This window comes from Lactuca sativa, chromosome 2 (genome assembly GCF_002870075.4).
Source record: "Lactuca sativa cultivar Salinas chromosome 2, Lsat_Salinas_v11, whole genome shotgun sequence".
Taxonomy (NCBI): Eukaryota; Viridiplantae; Streptophyta; class Magnoliopsida; order Asterales; family Asteraceae; genus Lactuca; species Lactuca sativa.
The window spans coordinates 96,982,235-97,001,893 of record NC_056624.2 but is presented as its reverse complement, the minus strand read 5'-3'; the positions used below and the strand labels follow the sequence as shown (position 1 = coordinate 97,001,893).

At 36.2% G+C, this 19,659-nt stretch overlaps 1 protein-coding gene across 1 annotated transcript; it reads left to right on the top strand.

The window, feature by feature from the left end:
• Positions 1-2,169: 2,169 nt before the first annotated feature.
• Positions 2,170-3,478, top strand: LOC111899983 (F-box protein At5g03100). Its single transcript, XM_023895859.3, has one exon. The coding sequence runs from the start codon at positions 2,249-2,251 to the stop codon at positions 3,098-3,100; it is 852 nt and encodes a 283-aa protein (XP_023751627.1). The 5' UTR covers positions 2,170-2,248; the 3' UTR covers positions 3,101-3,478.
• The last annotated feature ends 16,181 nt before the right edge of the window (positions 3,479-19,659 follow it).

Genomic DNA, 19,659 nt, shown 5'->3' with positions numbered 1-19,659 from the left:
GACCTCCAAGATGGCAACTTTCTGCCTTAGGGGCTCATTTAACACTGAGAGTGGCAACTCTAAGTCTGAGAATCAGATTTCAACCATAAAGCTCCATCCTTGGGAGCAAAAAGGTCCAAAAACCCATCATAATATATCTAAGCATTTAAGAGGAAAGTTTAAGACTTTATACCTCAAGATGATCTGAAATGAAGCAACAATCTCGGATCTACAGTTTCTCCTTTAAACCACCACCTTGCTTTGCTCTTCACTTGCTTGGAAAATGGATTCACAACACCATAATGCTCTCTAATAGCCTCCAAAGCTCCAAGAAAACTCATGGGAGGATTAGGGTTTCGTGGTGGTTGTCTAAAGATGAAATGGAGGCTGACCAATAAGGCATATTATTCCTTTTATAGTGGCATAGCCCTAAAATTAGGGTTTAGAAATTTTGAGCGTATGTTGGGCGTACGCCTCCAACACCCGCATCCACTTTACACCCCTACGTTGGGCGTACCCCAGCTTACGTTGGGCATACTCACCTGGCTGCCACCACGCATGCATGGGCTGAAATGCAAACTTTTTCATTCAGGGACCAATTCTACAAACAACTTTGAAGTACTATAACGTCTTTGTTCTAAGTCCGTTTCCGACGAACTTTATATCCACGAAAAGGTGGCATGAAGCCCTACGCTCCTAGCTACACCCCAAGCCTTAAAACCTTTCGAATAAAACTGAGACCCATAAAAACCGAATCGTCAGATTACGCTTATACCCTTGGCCTCCGAAGATACAATCAAACACTTTCAAAACCGGGTGTTACATTTTGTTAATGCTAAAAGAAGTCAATATTTAAATCTATCTATCATAGTTTGATAATTTTAAGTGACTATTTGTATACTTATTGTGAAGACTGGTACCCAGTTGTACACTCCAATTATGCAAGGACTAAAGTTGAGTTCAATGGGCCAAACCATCTCACATTGTTGGTAATCTTCAAACAGAAGATGTTAAGGATTTGAAACCTCTTAATGACAAAGTTCTTATCAAGGTTAGTAACCCTTATACTCTTGATTCATAGAACTCTTAAGGGGTATTTTGGGTAGGTATATAAAAATATAACCATAGAATTCTTTTAATTTGATCTTCTACTTTGTTTAAAAGAGCGAGGAAACGACAACCGACGACTTATTGCTTACACAAGCAAGCAAAGAAAAACCCTCTATTGGCACTGTATGTGACTGTCACATTTACTCAAATCTTAAAAATTAATTATTTTTTTCTTTTACGTCTAATAATCCTTAATGTGGACTTGATTATAGGTGATTGCAGTAGGACCTGGTCCTTTAGATGAAGAAGGAAACAGAAAAGAGCTTCCATTGTCTCCACAAAATTACGAATGAATGGAATCATCTACTCCATTGATAGGATGGAATCGAGGGACTATGGAATGGATAGGACGATTCTTGAAGAAATTTGATTCTTTCCATGTTATTAGTTTTCGTTCCTTACGGAGGTGGTTTTTTTCATCTCATCATCGAATTGAATGAAAAGAAGATGTTACTCGATCTCATTCATTCAATAGCCTCCAACCTCCGCAATGTGGGGAACCTTCTCTAGTTGCCTATTAAAAAAGTAAAAAAAATTTTAAAAATGTTAGATTGAACGACATTAGAAACTGATTTTAATATAAATATATCCATTTTATAGAGACCGGCTTCTAGGCATTAAAAACTGATTTTAATATGAAAATATATCATTTTTAAAGCTCATTTTTATAGGGGATAAAACCAAACTTCATTTCAACGTTTGTTTATATTTCCACCTAGCGTTAGTTTTCTATAGTTTTAATGTGGAAGAAAGACAAAATCAACCTAAAAGCGTGTTCGGATAAATTAGCTTATAGTTTATTGCTTATTGTTTATTCCCACCACAATAAGCTAAGTTTAAGTGTTTGGATAGTAGTCCTTAAAAATCTGTTTATTGTGGTTGGAATAAGCTGATTTTAATAACCATCCCCTTGCTTAGCTTATTGTTTATTCCTATCATAAACATTTTTGCAAAAAATGCTTATTTCCACTGTAATAATCTAATAAGCAATAAGCTAATAATCTAAAAACTAATTTTGGAAACACATTAAAATCAGGTTAAATAAGTTGATTTATAAGATTCCTTTCCATCCATTTAAATGTTGGTTTACTCTGCCCTTTTTTCTCCCTACCAAACAACCTCTAAACCTGCTCACACACGGATAAACTTCCACGAAATCATGGAGACGGGGGAAGAGGATGGAATCAGTGCTTTGCCAGATTATTTGCTTGTTGAAATCCTCTCTCGTTTACCCTCTACAAAAGACGCCATTAGAACAGGTATACTCTCCAAGCGATGGAAACATCTTTGGACTTCGGTACATACTCTTATTTTTAAACATTCAGATGATCCCCTGACTCAATCTCGCCAAAACCCCAACTCTGTGTCCGATTTCATTTCATTTGTGGAGAAAACCCTAACTCAATGTCGCCAATTGAAGCTCAAAAAATTCGATGTGTATATCACTTATGATATACGATTTGACTCACAGTTCAATAATTGGATTCGTTATGGTATAAGTCGTAGCGTTGAAGAGCTTAAGTTTAAGTTTTGGTACAGGGGATTGGAAACTGAGTTTCTGTTAGATCAATTTTTTTTCATCAGTTCATGTTTTAGAGATCTAACATTAGAAGGCTGCATATTAAATCCAACTGGACCGATTATTTGGAAGAATCTTAGGAGTTTGTGTATTTTCAATGCGAAATTAGATGAAGACTTGATTGAAAATATGTTATCCGGGAGCCCTGTATTGCAAACTTTGGAGTTGGGTGTTTGCTATGGTTATAGGAAGATTGATATCACTTCAAAGAGTGTTAAGAAATTGGTGTTCTCTGGATACAGTGCTCCTGAGAATGGGTACTATCTTGATGATATTATTGAAATCAATGCTCCTAATATTTTATCACTAACAATCCGAAATGACTTGGTGTTGTGGAAGCTTTTGTTGCTAAATGTATCTTCTTTAGTCGAAGCTAACTTAGATTATGAAAAGCTTGGGTATAGGGAGACAACTCGTGATGAAGCTGCATGAAAATAGGGCCTCATTACGAATGTTGAAGTGGGTGTGTGTGACTACATAATAAGTATTATAAGAGGAATTGTATCAGCAAGAAGTTTTAAGGAGGTTGAAATCAACCAAGGTAGATATCAAGGAAATGTTAATCTCGATCAAACCTTCAATTAAAACATTATGGTCTTTGGCTCTAAGATTGCTATACCTTTAAAATGTCGATGTGTAAATATTATTTTAATGATATTTAATTAGACAGTGGCCCCTAAAATTTTTAGGGTGGACTTAGTGGAACGGCATGAGCCACAGGTCGGAGGCGGTACTGCTTGTACCGCCGGCCACTCCTGTGATACCGTCAATTGAAAGAGAATCCATGTTATGTAAATCGTTGTTAGTCTCTCTCTCTCTCTCTCTCTCTCTCTCTCTCTCTCTCTCTCTCTCTCTCTCTCTCTCTCTTTTGTTGACCGTTTGACCATCGGTAATATTTCAAATTTTTAATCATTTTTCCCACTAAATACAATATTCTACCACTTCAAAAATCACATATTTTCTTTCATTCCATTCCAATTCTCTCTAATTCCAATTCCATTTTCATTTTCTCCGGTTCCAGTCTAATTTCATTTTAAATGGATTCTACTCCTAGCCAATCCCAAAGATGCAGACAATGGTCCGAATAGGTAGGAAGAAAGACGTTGGTGAAAGCTTACTTTGACACTTTGGAAGATAAAGACTGAAATTTTTGACGATGTTTTAAATGCAACAAAAACTAAGTATCGCTAATGCCATATGAATAATTTTCCACAAGATGCGGCGTGTGATATTTTAAAAACCCACTTTTATTATTATTATTATTATTATTATTATTATTATTATTATCCTTGAGTTTAACTGTCATTTAGTCATTTTATTTACCGTTTGTAGTATTAATGTTTTATTTTATTAAAAGGATATCTAATTTTTATTTTTAAATTCTATCTTTTGAATTTTAAATTATAAAAAGATTAATTTAAAATAATAAATAAATTGAGTAGGTTGGGAGAGATAAAATTTTCATGTGTTGAAAGATGGAAAGGTGATGATACTCCTTTTGACATTTAGCACCTAATACACAAATTTTCATGTTTTAAGCATCAAGAAGCATGGTTCAAAATTCATTTATAGTTTAAAGCAATATCTCAAACTTTTTATCTAGACCCTTAAATAACCCGTTAAACTTTTTGTATAGAACCTCAATCAATTCATCAAACTTCTTCTTCTGCATATCAATCTTCAAGAATATGCTAGAAATAGGACCTTTAGCAATAAGAGAGGAAGGTTTGAAAGATTACTGTCACACCCCAAAACCTAGAACGGCGGAAACGTTCTGGGGCGGAGGACGTCATGTATAGTATCACAACACAATATAATAGTAAACAAGTAAACAATATCATCCATTGCATTAAATATATATAATTTAATACAAGTGTGTTCTGTAGTATATAAGACACCAAAATATGAATCAAAATAAAAGATGAGTCTTGTATGCGTTCCATCTTCTCAAAAGCTGGCATCGTTACCTGTCTACTGATGACCTAAGAATACAAGTTATTTTGAAAGAGTTTATCGACATTAAAGCTAGTGAGTTCATAAGTATTTAGTGTCCATGTTTGTATCAAAATGTTAGAAACAGCGTTTGAAGTACGAGTTTGTAAACGTTTGTAGTAAAAGTATGTGAATGTTTGTAAGTGTTTGTAAAAGTTTGTAACTCCTAGAAAATCCTATATTTTCTACTAAAAGTAGCCTTCTACCAAGGCACAACTGTTTTGTATCTTTGTTTCTTGTAACAGTGTGTAATTTTCCCAAGCGTAACTATCATTATCAAAATATAGTTTGTACATTATTGTTTAAGTGAAGTAATCACCAAATAAATGTAAAGGGTAAGTTAATGTAGTACTATAGTGTTGTATTATAGTAACTACTGTTGTACTAACTACCTTAAACCGGATTTATATTAAGGTATCATGTGATTAGTTGTACCATGTTATCGACTATGAACACGACGATGTAAGACGTCGAAAAGTAATGACATTTGGCACCCAAAGACCTGCAGGTCCCACTGTAGCTAGCAGCAAGGTGTAGGATAATCAATCCATTATAGATCTATAGGAAAACTCGCGCTCTCCCTCCAGGAGATTCTGGTTACAATTCAGGCCATGACAATGAAGGTATGCTCCGATACAGTGGATCACATTTATGTTATAGTATACTTGTATATGTAATGTATGTACTTGTGTAATGAATGTATTGTTTCTCATCATAGTATCGTTGTATAAGTTCTCATCATAGTATAGTTGTATAAGTTCTCATCATAGTATAGTTGTATAAGTTCTCATCATAGTATAGTTGTATAAGTTCTCATCATAGTATAGTAAGTAGTGAATCGTGAATGAACTGACTCTTTGTATGCTTCATTGGACTAGAAGTAGTAAGTAGTATAACCCTAAACTATATCTATTATAGTTTACTAGTAGACTTGTTTGTATGACTGAATGTACTGAACTGAGATAAAAGTCTTTATATCTATACGTATATACATAATATATAACTAAGGATTCAACGACACTCGGACAAACAACCGGGTACTTTAAGTCCACAACCAAACAAGGAATAGGAAGTAAAGTGAGTTATCAGTCCTAAGTCCTTCAAACCTTATTTATATAACTATATATGTATTAGACATGGTTTTAGCAATATATAAGTTTGAAAACTATAAGAGAAAGGTTTAGTGTACAAAAGTGAATTTGATAAAGAGTTTGACATGTAAAATAGTTTGATAAGCAGTCTGAAGTCATATGTTTAGTAAAACAGTTTAACATATGGAAAATCCATTTGTATGCTAGTTATTAATCACATGTGATTGGTATACTAACTATGATATTCAACTTGTATCCCCCCCCCCATAAAAGCATTTAAAATCATTTAAAAGGTTGATTAAGGGGTATGAACTCACCTGTAGTGAGTGATGCGACGGTAGGATCGGTTTAGGAGGTTGAGTGACAATTATGGACTTGAGCACAAACGAATCCTATTAATCAGATAATGACATATGTATGTATACAATTAGTGTTTGTAACAACTAATTATTGAATTGGGACCACCTTAGGGACTAGTATACACTTATATTGAAGTGTTACAATCGTATATGATTGTATATAAGGGGTGTATGGCTCTACAAGGGAGTGTGTGGTCAAAATACACCATATTGGTTTGTGTGCGGCCAGGGTGTGTGTGCGCCCAGGCCTGTGTGCGGCCGTACACTCCTATCCAAACGTGTCCAAATCGATTTTCCAAGGCTTTGTGATGATCCTAAGAAGGTGTTTTGGTCGATCCTATGCTTAGATGAGTGTTTGAGTCCATTTTAGGACTAAAAGATGTATGTGCGGTCACACATGATGTGTGTGCGGCCGTACACACATGAATATCATCTAGAATGATGATTTCATGGATCAAACTCGAGGAAAAGGCTTTCTAATGTGTTGTAGTAATGATCTAAGGATGTTTACTTACTTGTATTGCCGATTAGAGCGGAAAACTTGAAGGACTCTTGAGAGAGAATGTTCCAGCTTTGAAGGAGTAGGAAAAGGGTGTAAGGTTGATTTAGGGTCCTTTATATAGGCTGGAGTGTGAGGCTAGGGGGTGTGCGGTCGGCTATGTGCGGCCGCACACACCTTGCTTGGTGTGTTTGGCCCAATTTGTCGATGCTACACACATTCTAACCCTTCCTAAGACTCATATCTTGATTATACTAAGCCTAATACACTTATATAGACCCAAAACTACATTGTAAAATAGCAAAACGAGGCTAACTTTGATAAGATGAAGTATTTGTAAGTTTGAAATTTCGGGTTGTCACAATTACAATGAATTTGAGAAAGTTGTATCATAAGATTGATCTTTCTATTTAGTTTATTGTACTGCGTTTTCATCTAGATCATCATCATTATCTTCAACATGCAACGGAGAAACAAAAAATAGATTACCACCATCAACATGTGTGACATCCCCATTTTCCACGGCCAGAAAAGACCGATTTTGTTTATGCTTTATTAAAAATCAGAGTACTTCTTTTCTTAAAAATGTTGCGGAATTTGTTCCCAAAAAAACACGATAAATATGTTATCAAAACATTTTCGAAGAAACGTATTTTATTCATTTTAAAACGTTTGGGATGTCATCGTCAATACGGAAACATAAGCATAAACGGAACTTACATTTATTTACACTAGTGATCTACATCTCTTTAATCTCTCAGTGTAATGTGACTTCATATCAACACCTGTGATATAAATAAACTGAGTGGGTTAGGTTGGGAAACCTGGTGAGTACATAGGGTTTTCAACCCACAATAATATAATTATTATGTTTAAACAATCAAGCAACCAACACAATTACCCATCCCCATTATCTTCTTTATTCTTAAGGATCTACCCTAAGAATCAGCTATTTCTCAATCATTCGTTCCTAAGGATCATCCTAAGGAATCGGCACGAAGTCCATCATTGCCACGGTTTACACAACGGGCACTAAGTCTGCATAGTCGCCAGGGTTTAGGCACTAAGTATGATGCGTGTATGGGCTTGATTTAGTGAGTGGGGTAGTGTTTAGGTAAATTAAGAGAGAATAGCAACCACAAATGATATGTGAATGGAAAGAAATAGATAGATTAGTAACAACTCAAGACCTATTAAGTTGTATACCGATGAAAATAATCCAAGACCTATTGGATTGAGTTCGTATCAAGTCAAGAACACGTCCCAACAAGATAATTTGAGAATTATAACAATAATTCAAAGTGAAAATAATGGTTCTTTGATTAAAATTCATGTATCACTTTTTCCATGCATAATTTGGCTTTATATGAAGCCTTTATTACAAATTTGGTGGTTAATTACAAGCCAACCAACCAATTATTCATTAAAACTAGTAAATAGAAATTAAGGTAACTCTTGAAAGAACACAAAAAAACGTCCATGAGACTTGTGAATGAAAAAAACGGCTATGCTTCATTAAGGAGCCATAAGAAGCATTAAGGAGTCATCATAAGCATTAAAGTGTAACCCTAATCCACCAAAGAGTGTCAAAAACGGCTAGGAGGCTTTATGAAGCAAATAGTAACGTTTTTAGCACTTATGAAGCCTTAAAAATGTTGCCCTAGTCTTCATGCAACCCTAATTCAATTTGTGGGTTACCATGCACAACCCAACCATTGAGCCCAAACCACCTTCTAGCCCACTAGTAATCACTAATCCATCACATTTTGGGCTTTCATGATCCATGCATGGATCAAAGTCTGCATAGTTGCCAGGGCTTAAGCATCAATTCTGCATGATTACCAAGGTTTAGGTATCAAGTCTGCATAATCACCAAGTTTTAGGCATCAAGTCTGCATGATCACCAAGGTTTAGGCACCAAGTCTGCATGGACGCCAAGGTTTAGAGTACACCAGGTGAACACATCGTTCACAACACCTACAGGTTGCGAGCCTGCTAGTGTTCCACTGGACTGTCTAGAATAGTCTGTGGTTGCCATCCATACTCTGCTGAATGACGGGGCCATCATTTGGGAAAGGCTTCTCATATTGTCCACCTCTCACCCTCACCTCGTGGTCTATAACACCTCTCAACTCATCATCCAACTCATATTCCATCTATTACATCTACCCATGTTTTACCCCAACATTATCGTAGATATAAAATACATATACAGTTTAAATCATTTAAAACATGTATAAAATCGTTCAGCTAGTATAGACAACAAGTACCCAGATAATATGCACACATAACATGTAATTTATGTAAAATACTTCATATCTATGTGTAAGATGAAAGTAACTATGCACTCACTTGAGTAGGTGGTGACTCAGCGCTTGGACAGCACTTCGTTACTCTTAACACACTTTTCCTTTTGCAAAACCTAGTATCATTGCCACTAGGGTTTAGTCTAACGATAACCGCGATTAATTAATATTATAAGCGTTGAAAGATACTTATATAACCGATAATAATAGCCCAAATACTTATTATAAGGTCCTAATAACATTACTATATTAAAACGTAAGCTAAAAGAAAGATAGGTTAGGCGTAGCTCACTTACAAAAGGTTTTCTCGAAAACCGGGCTTCGCTGGAGCAGCGTTCCTGAGTCGAAAGACCCCTTTTCTCGGGACTTCGGGAGCCTCGGGGCTTCCTTCAGGTGCTAGGGGGTTTTCCTAGACTTTAGGGGGCTTAAGGAGGCTTAGAGAGAGATTCTAGAGAGAGAAAGAGAAGTTGGAAGGTGTGAGAAATGAGGATGCCCAGTCACCCTTTTTATAGGCTGGAAATCACCAAAACTCGTCGAGTTTACCTCAAACTCGTCGAGTTTTATGGCCAGGTGTCACCATCTGGTGGCTAGCCTTGGGGAGGAAGCAACGGCCAGGATTGCACCACGTCACCCGATTTCGCACAACAGCCTCGCGACTTAGAAAAATCATAACTCTCGCATACGAGCTCCGTTTTTGACGTTATTTTTTCCACGCGTAGGTAAAAACAAGATCTACAACTTTTATTTAGACTCCGTTGGCTAATTCTCGACCGATCTTAAATTTAACAGTAGGAGGATATTAGACTGCTAAATGACCGCGAAGAATTTGTAACTCCTTCATACAGACTCCGTTTTCGTTTGTCTTTTTACCGTTGAGTTCCTATTAATGAGATCTTCAACTCTCATTTAGGTCGCGTAAGCCAAAAACCGCTCGAACTAAAATTCGAGTTTCGGGCTGTACACTGCTAGGCCGAAACTTTGAAAAATCATAACTTCCTCATACGAAGTCAGATTTGGGTGTTCTTTTTATGGATTTTCTCGGTTTAATATACTCTAAAACTTTGGTTTAGATCAATAAGGCTAAAAAGTCTTCTATCATAAATTCACTTTTTACGTCTCTCGGTGCCGTGCTGGTTTTGCCGAAAAACTTCGACGAGCCATAACTTCTTCGTTATAACTCGGATTTCGGCGTTCTTTATATGTACGGAAACTTTGTAACATATACTACAACTTGGTTAAGATTTTTCATTCTAAATAATCTTTTGTCGAAAAGTCGTTTTCGACCCCTATTATCTCTAAATTGACTAGCCCGGATCTACGGGCGTTACAACATGTTGCATATCATCTTCTTCTTGCTCTCTCCTAATGCATTTTGTTAAAGGATCAACTATATTTTTCTTTGACTTTATGTAACTAATGGAAATGATTCAATTCTTTAGCGAGTCTCTTATTTTAATGTGTATGCACTTAATGTGTCTTGATTTGCAGTTGTATATTTGATTTTGTGCTATATTGAGAGTAGACATACTATTATAATGTATACCAATGGCAGTAACATGTTGAGGTCACAGAGGAGTACCTTCTAGGAAGCTTTTAATCCATTCAACCTATTCAACAACTTTGTCTAAAGGAAAAAACTATGCTTCCATTGTAGAATGAGTATTAATAGTTTGCTTAGATGATTTCCAAGATATAGTAGCTCCACGAAGAGTGAACACATATCTACTCATGAATTTTGCCTCAGAAGTATTAGAAATCGAATTTGCATCACAATATCCTTCGAGAATAAGAGAATATCTCGTGTAATGCAATCCAAAATCCATTGTATGCTTTTAATATCTAAGCACTCTTACTAATGCATATCAGCTTTCTCAGTATTATGCGAGTAATGCATCAATCTACTTAGACTATATGCCAAGTCAGGTCTATTATAATTCATAATATGCATTAAGCTTCTAAGAACTTAAGTATATTCTAGCTAAGCTACACTATCACCTTTATTCTTCTTAAGATGACTAGAAGGATCAAAGGGATGACTACCGACTTGTCATTATTGTGTCCAAATTTCTTTATTACACATTCAATATAATGAGACTGAGTAAGAGTATATCTATTAGCTTTTATTTGAACTCTTACACCAAGGATCACATATACTATTCCCAAGTGCCTCATGGAAAAGGAGGAGTATAGCATTCTCTTGGTTTGATTTATCACATCCAAGAAATTATCCATTATAAGTATATCATCTACATACAAGCATATGATGACAAAGTCATTCTTGTATTATTTGACATAAACACATTTATCACATTCATTACTTCTAAATCCATTAGAAAGTAATGTGTTGTCGAACTTCTCATGCCATTGCTTTGGAGCCTATCTTAGTCCTTAAAATGATCTGAGCAACTTACAAAATTTGTTTTCTTGACCTTTAATCAAAACCCCTTCAAGTTGATTAATATAAATCTCTTCATCTAGTTCACCATGCAAGAAAGCATTTTTCACATCCATTTGGTGTATTTCTAAATTATGAATGGTTGCAATTTCTACCAATATATGAATTGATGTTATTCTTGTAATACGTAAATAGGTGTCAAAGAAGTCTTGACCCTCCTTTTGACGATACCCTTTAGCTACTAAATGAGCTTTGTACTTCTCAATGGTACCATCAGGTCTAAAATTCTTCTTGAATATCCATTTATTTATGCTCAATTGGTTTTTCCCATGTGGTAAATATACCAATTTCCAAGTGTTATTCTACATAATGGAGTTAATCTCACTTTTAATTTCCACTTTTGAATAAGGGCTTCAGAAGAATCCATAACATCCTTATAAGTTTAGGGTTCTTTATTCACTATGTAGGTCATATAATCAGGTTCAAAATCTTTGGCTATTTTACCCCGTTTGCTTCTTCTAGGTTCTAAGTTCTCTTCTTGAACCTTATAAGAACTCTATTCATTTGATTGTAAGCTTTTGTCATGAATGGTTTCATTCAGTCTATCATCTAGAGGTCTTTTCTTGGAGCAGGAAACCTCTTTCCCTTTATCCTTAAAAGGAAAAATGTTTTCAAAGAATTCATCCTTTGCTGATTCCATGATGGTATGATTATGGATATCATCAACATGTGATTCATACACAAGAAACCTATAGGCTGCACTATTCATGACAGGGCCAAGATAGATGCAATATATGGTTTTGGTCCAAGTTCAGTCCTCTTAGGAAGAGATACTTGTACCTTAATAAGGAAACCCACACTTTCATCCTTTTGTAAGAGGGTAATGTCCCTTTCCACGTATGATAGGGTGATTTATCACTCTTTTTATGAGGAATTCTATTAAATATTGAATTTCTTGCAAGACATGCTTCTCCTTGCATTTTATGTGGTGATCCAGAAGTAATTAACATTGAATTAATCATGTTTTTTAATGTTCTATTCTTCCTTTCAGCCACTCCATTTTGTTGAGGTGTGTATAGAGCAGTTGTTTGATGTATAATACCATGTAAAGAACAAAATTCGGAAAAGTCATTGGACTCATTTTCTCCTCATCGGCATGACCTTAAAATTTTGATATTTTTGTCAAATTTATTCTCAACTTCAGCCTTATAATTCTTAAAAGATTTTAAGGCTTAATCTTTGGTATCTAACAAATAAATATAGGAATATTTTTTGATATCATAAATATAGGATATATAATAATTCTTTCCTCCTCTTGTAGACGTTACTCTAAAATAACATAAATCAGACAGAGTGGATTAAGCTAAGAATTTCATTATATTTTTCTATTGATTTAGGAGGATGCTCTGATAATTTTGATGTTATGAGAATTTTGATTCTACACAAACTTCACATTTCATATTTTTGTCTAAAGAACATTTTGGTAACATGCCAAGTATTTCCATTCTTTGTATAGAACGAAAATTGACATGTTCCAATCGAGAATGCCATAAAATTGAAGGATGATGCATAGACATAGAAGATGGGCTAGTAATGCCAATTACTGAATCAACATTACATCATCATTGTTTGGTGTTTCAACACCATAGTACACAGGTAAAGCACTGACTTTGAGGAGACGGTCACTAAGGTATCCCTTTCCAGCATACACCCCACCGTTAGTGAGAACAAACTTATCATACTCAAATATAAGTTTGAATCCCTTGTTTCTAAGAATGGGATCAGAAATTAGATTCTTAGTAATTTCAAGAACGTGCAAGACATCACTTAGAACAAGTTCTTTGTCAGAAGTCAGTTTCAGCTTTCGCTTCATTTTTCCTTTTCCTTAAACTTTTGTAGTAGTATCATTCCCCATAAACATAAGTTCATAATCAAATAATTTTTGGTATGTAGAGAACATGGTTTAAGAGTTGCAGATGTGCCTTGTGGCTCCAATATTAATCCACCAACCCACATAATTACTAACCATATTGGTTTGAATCATCACGACAAATTGATTTGGTGATTCAACCATATTAGTTTGACCAACACTTCATTCACCAGAATTTCTACCATTGCTTCCATCGTTCACTCCATTGTTTCCTCCACTATTGCCTCCTTGACCATTATTGAATCTGTAATCCTTGGCCTTGTGTCCATTCATGCCACAAACATAGCAAGGACTCGAATTCTTCTTGCTTGTGCCATGGTTTTTGCCATCTTTGGAAGAGTTTTTGGAGCGATTCTCCCCTTTTTTGTTGTTATGCTTTGTCTTGGATATACTTGTTTCTCCAACAAAGTTTGAACTTGGTTCTAAGGACTTTGCATCATCCTTTTCATTCAATCTGTTACCTTCTTCAACACAAATACTCAACACAAGTTGCTCAAATTTAAGTGCTTAAGATATAATTTGAAATTCTTTCAAGAAATAGGAAGTTTTTTTTAATGATTCTACCAACAAGAAAGTTAGAATTTATTCTCATACCTTCAACTTCAAGATCATGAGTAATTACTTGAAGTTCCTCCACTTGTTTGAGGACATATTTGGTATCCACTATCTTGAAATTCAAGAAATTTCCATTCACAAATTTCTCGGAACATGCCACTTTTGTTTTATATTTCTTTTCCAATGATTCGCATATGCCTCTTGCAGTAGCAACTGTGGAGTAGATATTGAAGAGGGAATCATCTAAGACATTCAAAATATAATTTCTGGAATTATACTCATTCAAGTTCCTGGATTCCACAACCCTTTTATGTTATGCTAAGTGGGTTGTAATGGGTTGATTTGTTCATTAGTAGTGGTAGGACCAGTGGTAGGGGATGGAGAATAATCAGTGAGAACATTGGAAACATGAAAATTTGTTAGATAAAACAACATCTTTTGTTGTCATCTCTAAAAATCCGAGCCTTTGAATTGATCTGGCTTTTCCACATGTGATTTGATGATGGGGTCTTGATATATTATTTACTTTTTGATTTCTATCTTAGATGATTATGACAATGATATACAATCAATGAAAAAACACAAATAATACAAACAAAATTCAATTATATGTAATATACAAGAATCATTTTTACAGAAACATACTTGAATGAATATTACAACAAGAATACAGTCACGCAAATGTATAGATTGAGGTCTGCATTGTAGTGTCCTAAGATAGAAATTCCTAAGGTATGGATCTATCTTGTGGATACAACAATCAATCAAGAACAAATCTTGACACCGACGAAAAATTCTCTATATTCCCATCATGATTGAAGAGTTTGAAAATAAAAAAAAGAGTGTTAGTTTTATCTAACTCTCAAAATTGTGTTAGGTGATCCATATTATATGTAGCATCTATAATGATTAGGTTTGATTTTGAACCCTTGAGTTTTGATTTTGTTGCAAAAAAGGTCCCTAAAGTCAAAATATTGAATTTTTGGTGTTGCTCGTGTACACGGGGTGCACGTCTTGGTACGTTCAACGTACTAGGCCCTGTGCGAGTAAGATGTGTGTGCTCCATTATGCAGGGAATACATGTCTCAGACCAAAACCCTAATAATTAGGGGTTATGCACCATTTAAACCTCATTATGGCCCAAGACTTTCCCCTACCTCAGCCTCCATTTCCTTTCTCGACCCTCTTAGCAAAACCTAGTTCATTTAAAGCATTTTGAGCTTTTTAGAGTGATTGTGTGTGATTTTTGGTTGTGAATAAGGTTATTCAAGAAGAAAGCATTCCCTCAAGACTTTGGATCTAATATCTTCTCTTTATTTTTTAACACTAGGAAGGTTAAAGGTCCAAACTTGGTTTGTGGTTCATTAAGTTCTAGTTGAGGCTAGTTTTTTCCTTCTTATCCCCAAAGTTTAGATCTTGGTGATTATTAGCTACTCCTAAGCTTTCAAGTTGTATTTTAGACATTTCTAGACATCTTAAATCTTTAAGGTGCAAGGTTGTACCTGGTTTAGTCCCCATTCAAGAGTGAGTGTCGAAAGGGGTGAAATAAGCTAGGTTTTAGAGTTGGACTCATTGTAGCCATCTAAAGGTATAATGTTTGCAACTTTATGGCTTTAAAGGTCTTAAGGCTTTAAGACACTTTTGCATGAATTCCATGGGGGTGTACGCCATATGTAGCTTCATGTACATCACACATATTGCCTCCCTAGTCGCGAACCTCACGCTCCGGCCGAGTACACTGCGCGTATCGGTGGATACGTTGGGTGTACGGCCCAGTTCAGTCTAAAATATGCTTTGGGCCCAAATCGATGGGCATTCTTGTTGAGGTTAGACCTTGGATTTCCTTACTGTTGGACCACTTTAGTTGATTGACTCATATTGGATCTTGGGTGATAGGCCTAGGATTTTATTGGGCTTTGAAGTTTAGTTTGGCCCATCCCACCTGGACATTAGGAATGTGTTGTAACTTAGTCCAGATTATGACACAACTGTTTATTGGGACTTTATTGTTTAGTTAGCACGATGATTTCTTCAGTCTAGAAGCCTGAGCGTTTATGTGGGATTTTTAGTAGTTGAGGTGAGTTTTCTCACCATATCCGTGGGTCGAAGGCACCAATGCCGCCCTATTTCTTGTTATGTGGAATGCTTGTTGTCTTTTTTATAATTGTATGAAAGGCCATGGGGGTATCCCATGACACTTGTGTGTAAGACCGAGATTTGGTCCAAGGCATCGTAAAGAAAGACCATGGGGGTATCCCATGACACTCGTATGTAAGACCGTGATTTGGCCCCCGAAATTGCAAGAATAGACCATGGGGTTAGCCCATGGAACTTGTATGTTTTGTGTATGTGGTATGTTAGGGAAACTCACTAAGATTTTTCTTACAATTTGTATTTGTGGTTTTAGGTACTCCCAATACTAAAGGGAAGGGTTCGGCTTGATGGTGCATCATTCACTCCTCACTATTTTCCATATTTTTAATATTGTACATTGATGATTTGGCACTATTATTATGTGATGGTTTTTGAAACAATATGATGGTTGTAACTCTTGTTTTTTTTTAAATGAAAAATTTTATTCTGGTTTTTAGGCTGTTACAAGTTGGTATCAAAGCCTTGGTTTGAGGGATTCGGTCACACTTTTGGGTGTGTCAGAACTCAAAATAAGGAAATGATAATCTTTTCAAAAGAAAAAAAAGAATTTGAGATTTTGAAAAAGATTCTTTTAAGAAAGAGGGGAGTGCAATGCATGCAATCAGTCGAGCTCAAGTAACTGTTTCCTAAGTTACCCATACTTATGTATTGTGTGATGCCTTATAGCTCGATAGAATTTGATGTTATGTATTACTTGGAATTAATATCAACTCAGTTATTTGTTATGTGTATGATTTCAAAGTTGTATATGCTTAGGACTGTATAGCCCTAGAATGATTGGTTTGGACTCATTTCATGTTCCTTGTTTGGTTCTGGACTTAGGGTAGAATCTTCATTTGACAATCATAGCCCTAGAATGATTGGTTGTTAGTGTTGTAGGGTGGTGACTTAGTGGAATTAGATTAGCCTTGGGGATGGTATAGGTCTGTGTGGAAGGTAGTATTGGGCCCGTACTACTGAAAGCATATGACATGTACTCGAGATGAGTGTAGGTTTGGAAACTCTAAGGAGGCCAGTGTTAAGGATTCCCTCAAACCTCTTTCATTGATTGCTTTTATGTCATATTTTCAGTTCGAGGATGGTGATGACTACTCGGGGAGGTTCAGGTTCATGTGCGGGCTCTTGTTTGGGTTCATGTTCAGGTGCTGAACCAATTGATGAGAGGGTGCATGAGCTTATTGCAGTCGAGGTTACTTGCGGCATACTTAACGCTACTCCTGTAATTTTTGGTAGCGTCAAGGAGGGGATTTTAGAGCTCATGGAGGAACGGATCAGGTCATTTCGGTCCGAGATTGTTGTGGGTCAGATTGGCGCTCGAGCTCTCTCATTCTGGAAGTTCAAGGCGTGTGGAGCGCCTGAGTTCTTTGGGGTTAAGGAACCCATCGCTAGCCGACGCTGGATCACTAACATGGAGAATGCTCACCGAACGAGCTCTTATCCTGAGGGGGAAAATGTGGGATTCACGTCCTTGGTTCAGCACCTGAGAGATGGTGCGCGGGACTGGTGGGAGGAGGTTACTCGAGCCATGGGGAAAGCAGGGGTGGTAGAGATGACATGGGAGGACTTTGTTCAGAGATTCCAGAGGGAGTTTGCACCAGCTATAGAGGTGCAATAGCTGTCAAGGGAGTTCCAGGACCTTCACTAGACTGTCGAGACTATGACGGAGACCACCGCCAAATTCAGGGAGAGGGCACTATTGGTTTCGCAGTACGCTGAATGATATGACGAGATATCATGTTGTAGGTTCAAAATCTTTGGCTATTTTACCCTGTTTTCTTTATTTGATTAATAAATTGAAATAAATAATTTGTTAATATATTATGAAATAATATATTAATTAGAAATAGTAATATTAATCTAATATTTACTCAGAAATTAATTGGAATTAATTTCAAGATTTAAAGAATTAATTAAAAGTGTAAGGGCTAAAGTGCAATTGCTTAATAGTTTAGCAAAAGGTTTTAGAACCTTCCTAGGGAAGGTTGGACGGTTTTTCTAAGGATAACCTAGGGTTTCTAGATTATCCCATGTGGATAATTAAGGAGGTGGATGATTACCAGATTTGAATTAATAATATTATATTCAAATTAAGGTTATCCATGGCATCCTATCTGCATTATAAATAGACCCCTTGGGCTTATGATTTTTGGCCACTAGAAACCCTAAAGGAATAGCCAAAAATCTTAGCTCTCCCTCTCCTCTCTCCTCTCTCATCCTCTTGCTACTTTGGGTGTGATCTATTAGAGGCGTGATACTTGTGACGCTCGTTCTCAAAGTTTGAAGAATACTAGGATTTCATTGTTATTGCTATATAACAATCAAGGTATATTTTCTAAACCTTATTTTATAGATTTCGAAAATATACTACCTCTATTACGGTTTTCCATTTAATGTTCAAAAGTTGTATGTTCAATTAGAGAAAACATAGATCAAGAATTAGGGTTGCATGCACACATAGGTTTTTGTTTGTTATGCTCAAAACCCAATAAGTGCCACATAATGCCTAATAATAAAATCTCCTAGCGAGTGTGTACAATCAGACCTTCACTTTCACGCGATCCTCAGAAGTACCTGCAACATATATAATCAACAACTATAAGCACAAAGATTAGTGATTTCCCTAAAATACCACACACAACACAACACAAATAAACAGTTATGGGTTATCAACAACCCTGGACACTACCCAAAGTCTCAGTGGGCAAACAGCACGCACGATGGGTTATCAACAACCCTGGAGACTACTTGAAGTCTCAGCACACATAGTATCACATATCACAGTAGCATCACTTAGACCCAACTGGTCATCACATATATATCTACACAACTATTCTACCACATAGGTGACAATAAGTGAGGAGAATCACCCTGATACTTATGACTGGTAAATCTCACTCCCGAACTGCCAGAGCTAGACTCTGTCTACTAAACACAACAAGTAATCCTATTCAATTAAGGACATAACCTAACTCACAGGTCCACATCCCACAACTACGCCCCTGAAGGGAAAAAAGACCATTTTTCCCTTCCATGGTCCAAAACCCTAAATCTTTTGACCAAATAGTCAAATTTTAGCAAAAGTCAAATAGTCAAATTTCTCGTCTGTACGCAGCGCATATGCTTTCCTACGCGGGGCGTACAACTCGAATCAGCAAAACCGGGGAAGGGCCTGGCTACGCGGGTCGTAGCCAGGAGTACGCCCGACGTACTCCACCTAGTCCCAAAACCCCAACTTTTATGTCTTAAAACTTTAAGACACTTATTCCAACTTCAAATCTGACCACTATAGCATGTCTTAACCTATAAAGTCACTGAATTTAAACCTCTGCATGGCTAGGCAGGGCACAAAACACAAAGCCCTAAATTTTACAACACTCTAAGCCACTTAAGCTATGTTTGGCGGACTAGCTGAAAAGCTACCTGATGGCTGAAAAGCTAGCTGTTAAATAAAAAGCTAGCTGATAGCTGAAAAGCTAGCTGATAAAAAATAACGTTTGGTAAAACTAGCTGAAAAGCTAGCTGAAATATATAAAATTACATAAAAGGACATGTAAGAATATGTGTTTCTATAATTAATTAAGGGGTGTATTTGGAAAATTTAAAAAAAAGTTCCTAAAAAGCTAGTCTAAGTAGCTTTTCAAAAAGCTAGCTTAGCTTATCAGCTACTTTTTGGCTTACCAAACACGACAACATAAAAAAGCTCGAAAAAT

Excerpts from the sequence above, each read along its gene's own strand:
- LOC111899983 (XM_023895859.3), top strand. The coding sequence starts at position 2,249 with ATGGAGACGGGGGAAGAGGATGGAATCAGTGCTTTGCCAGATTATTTG.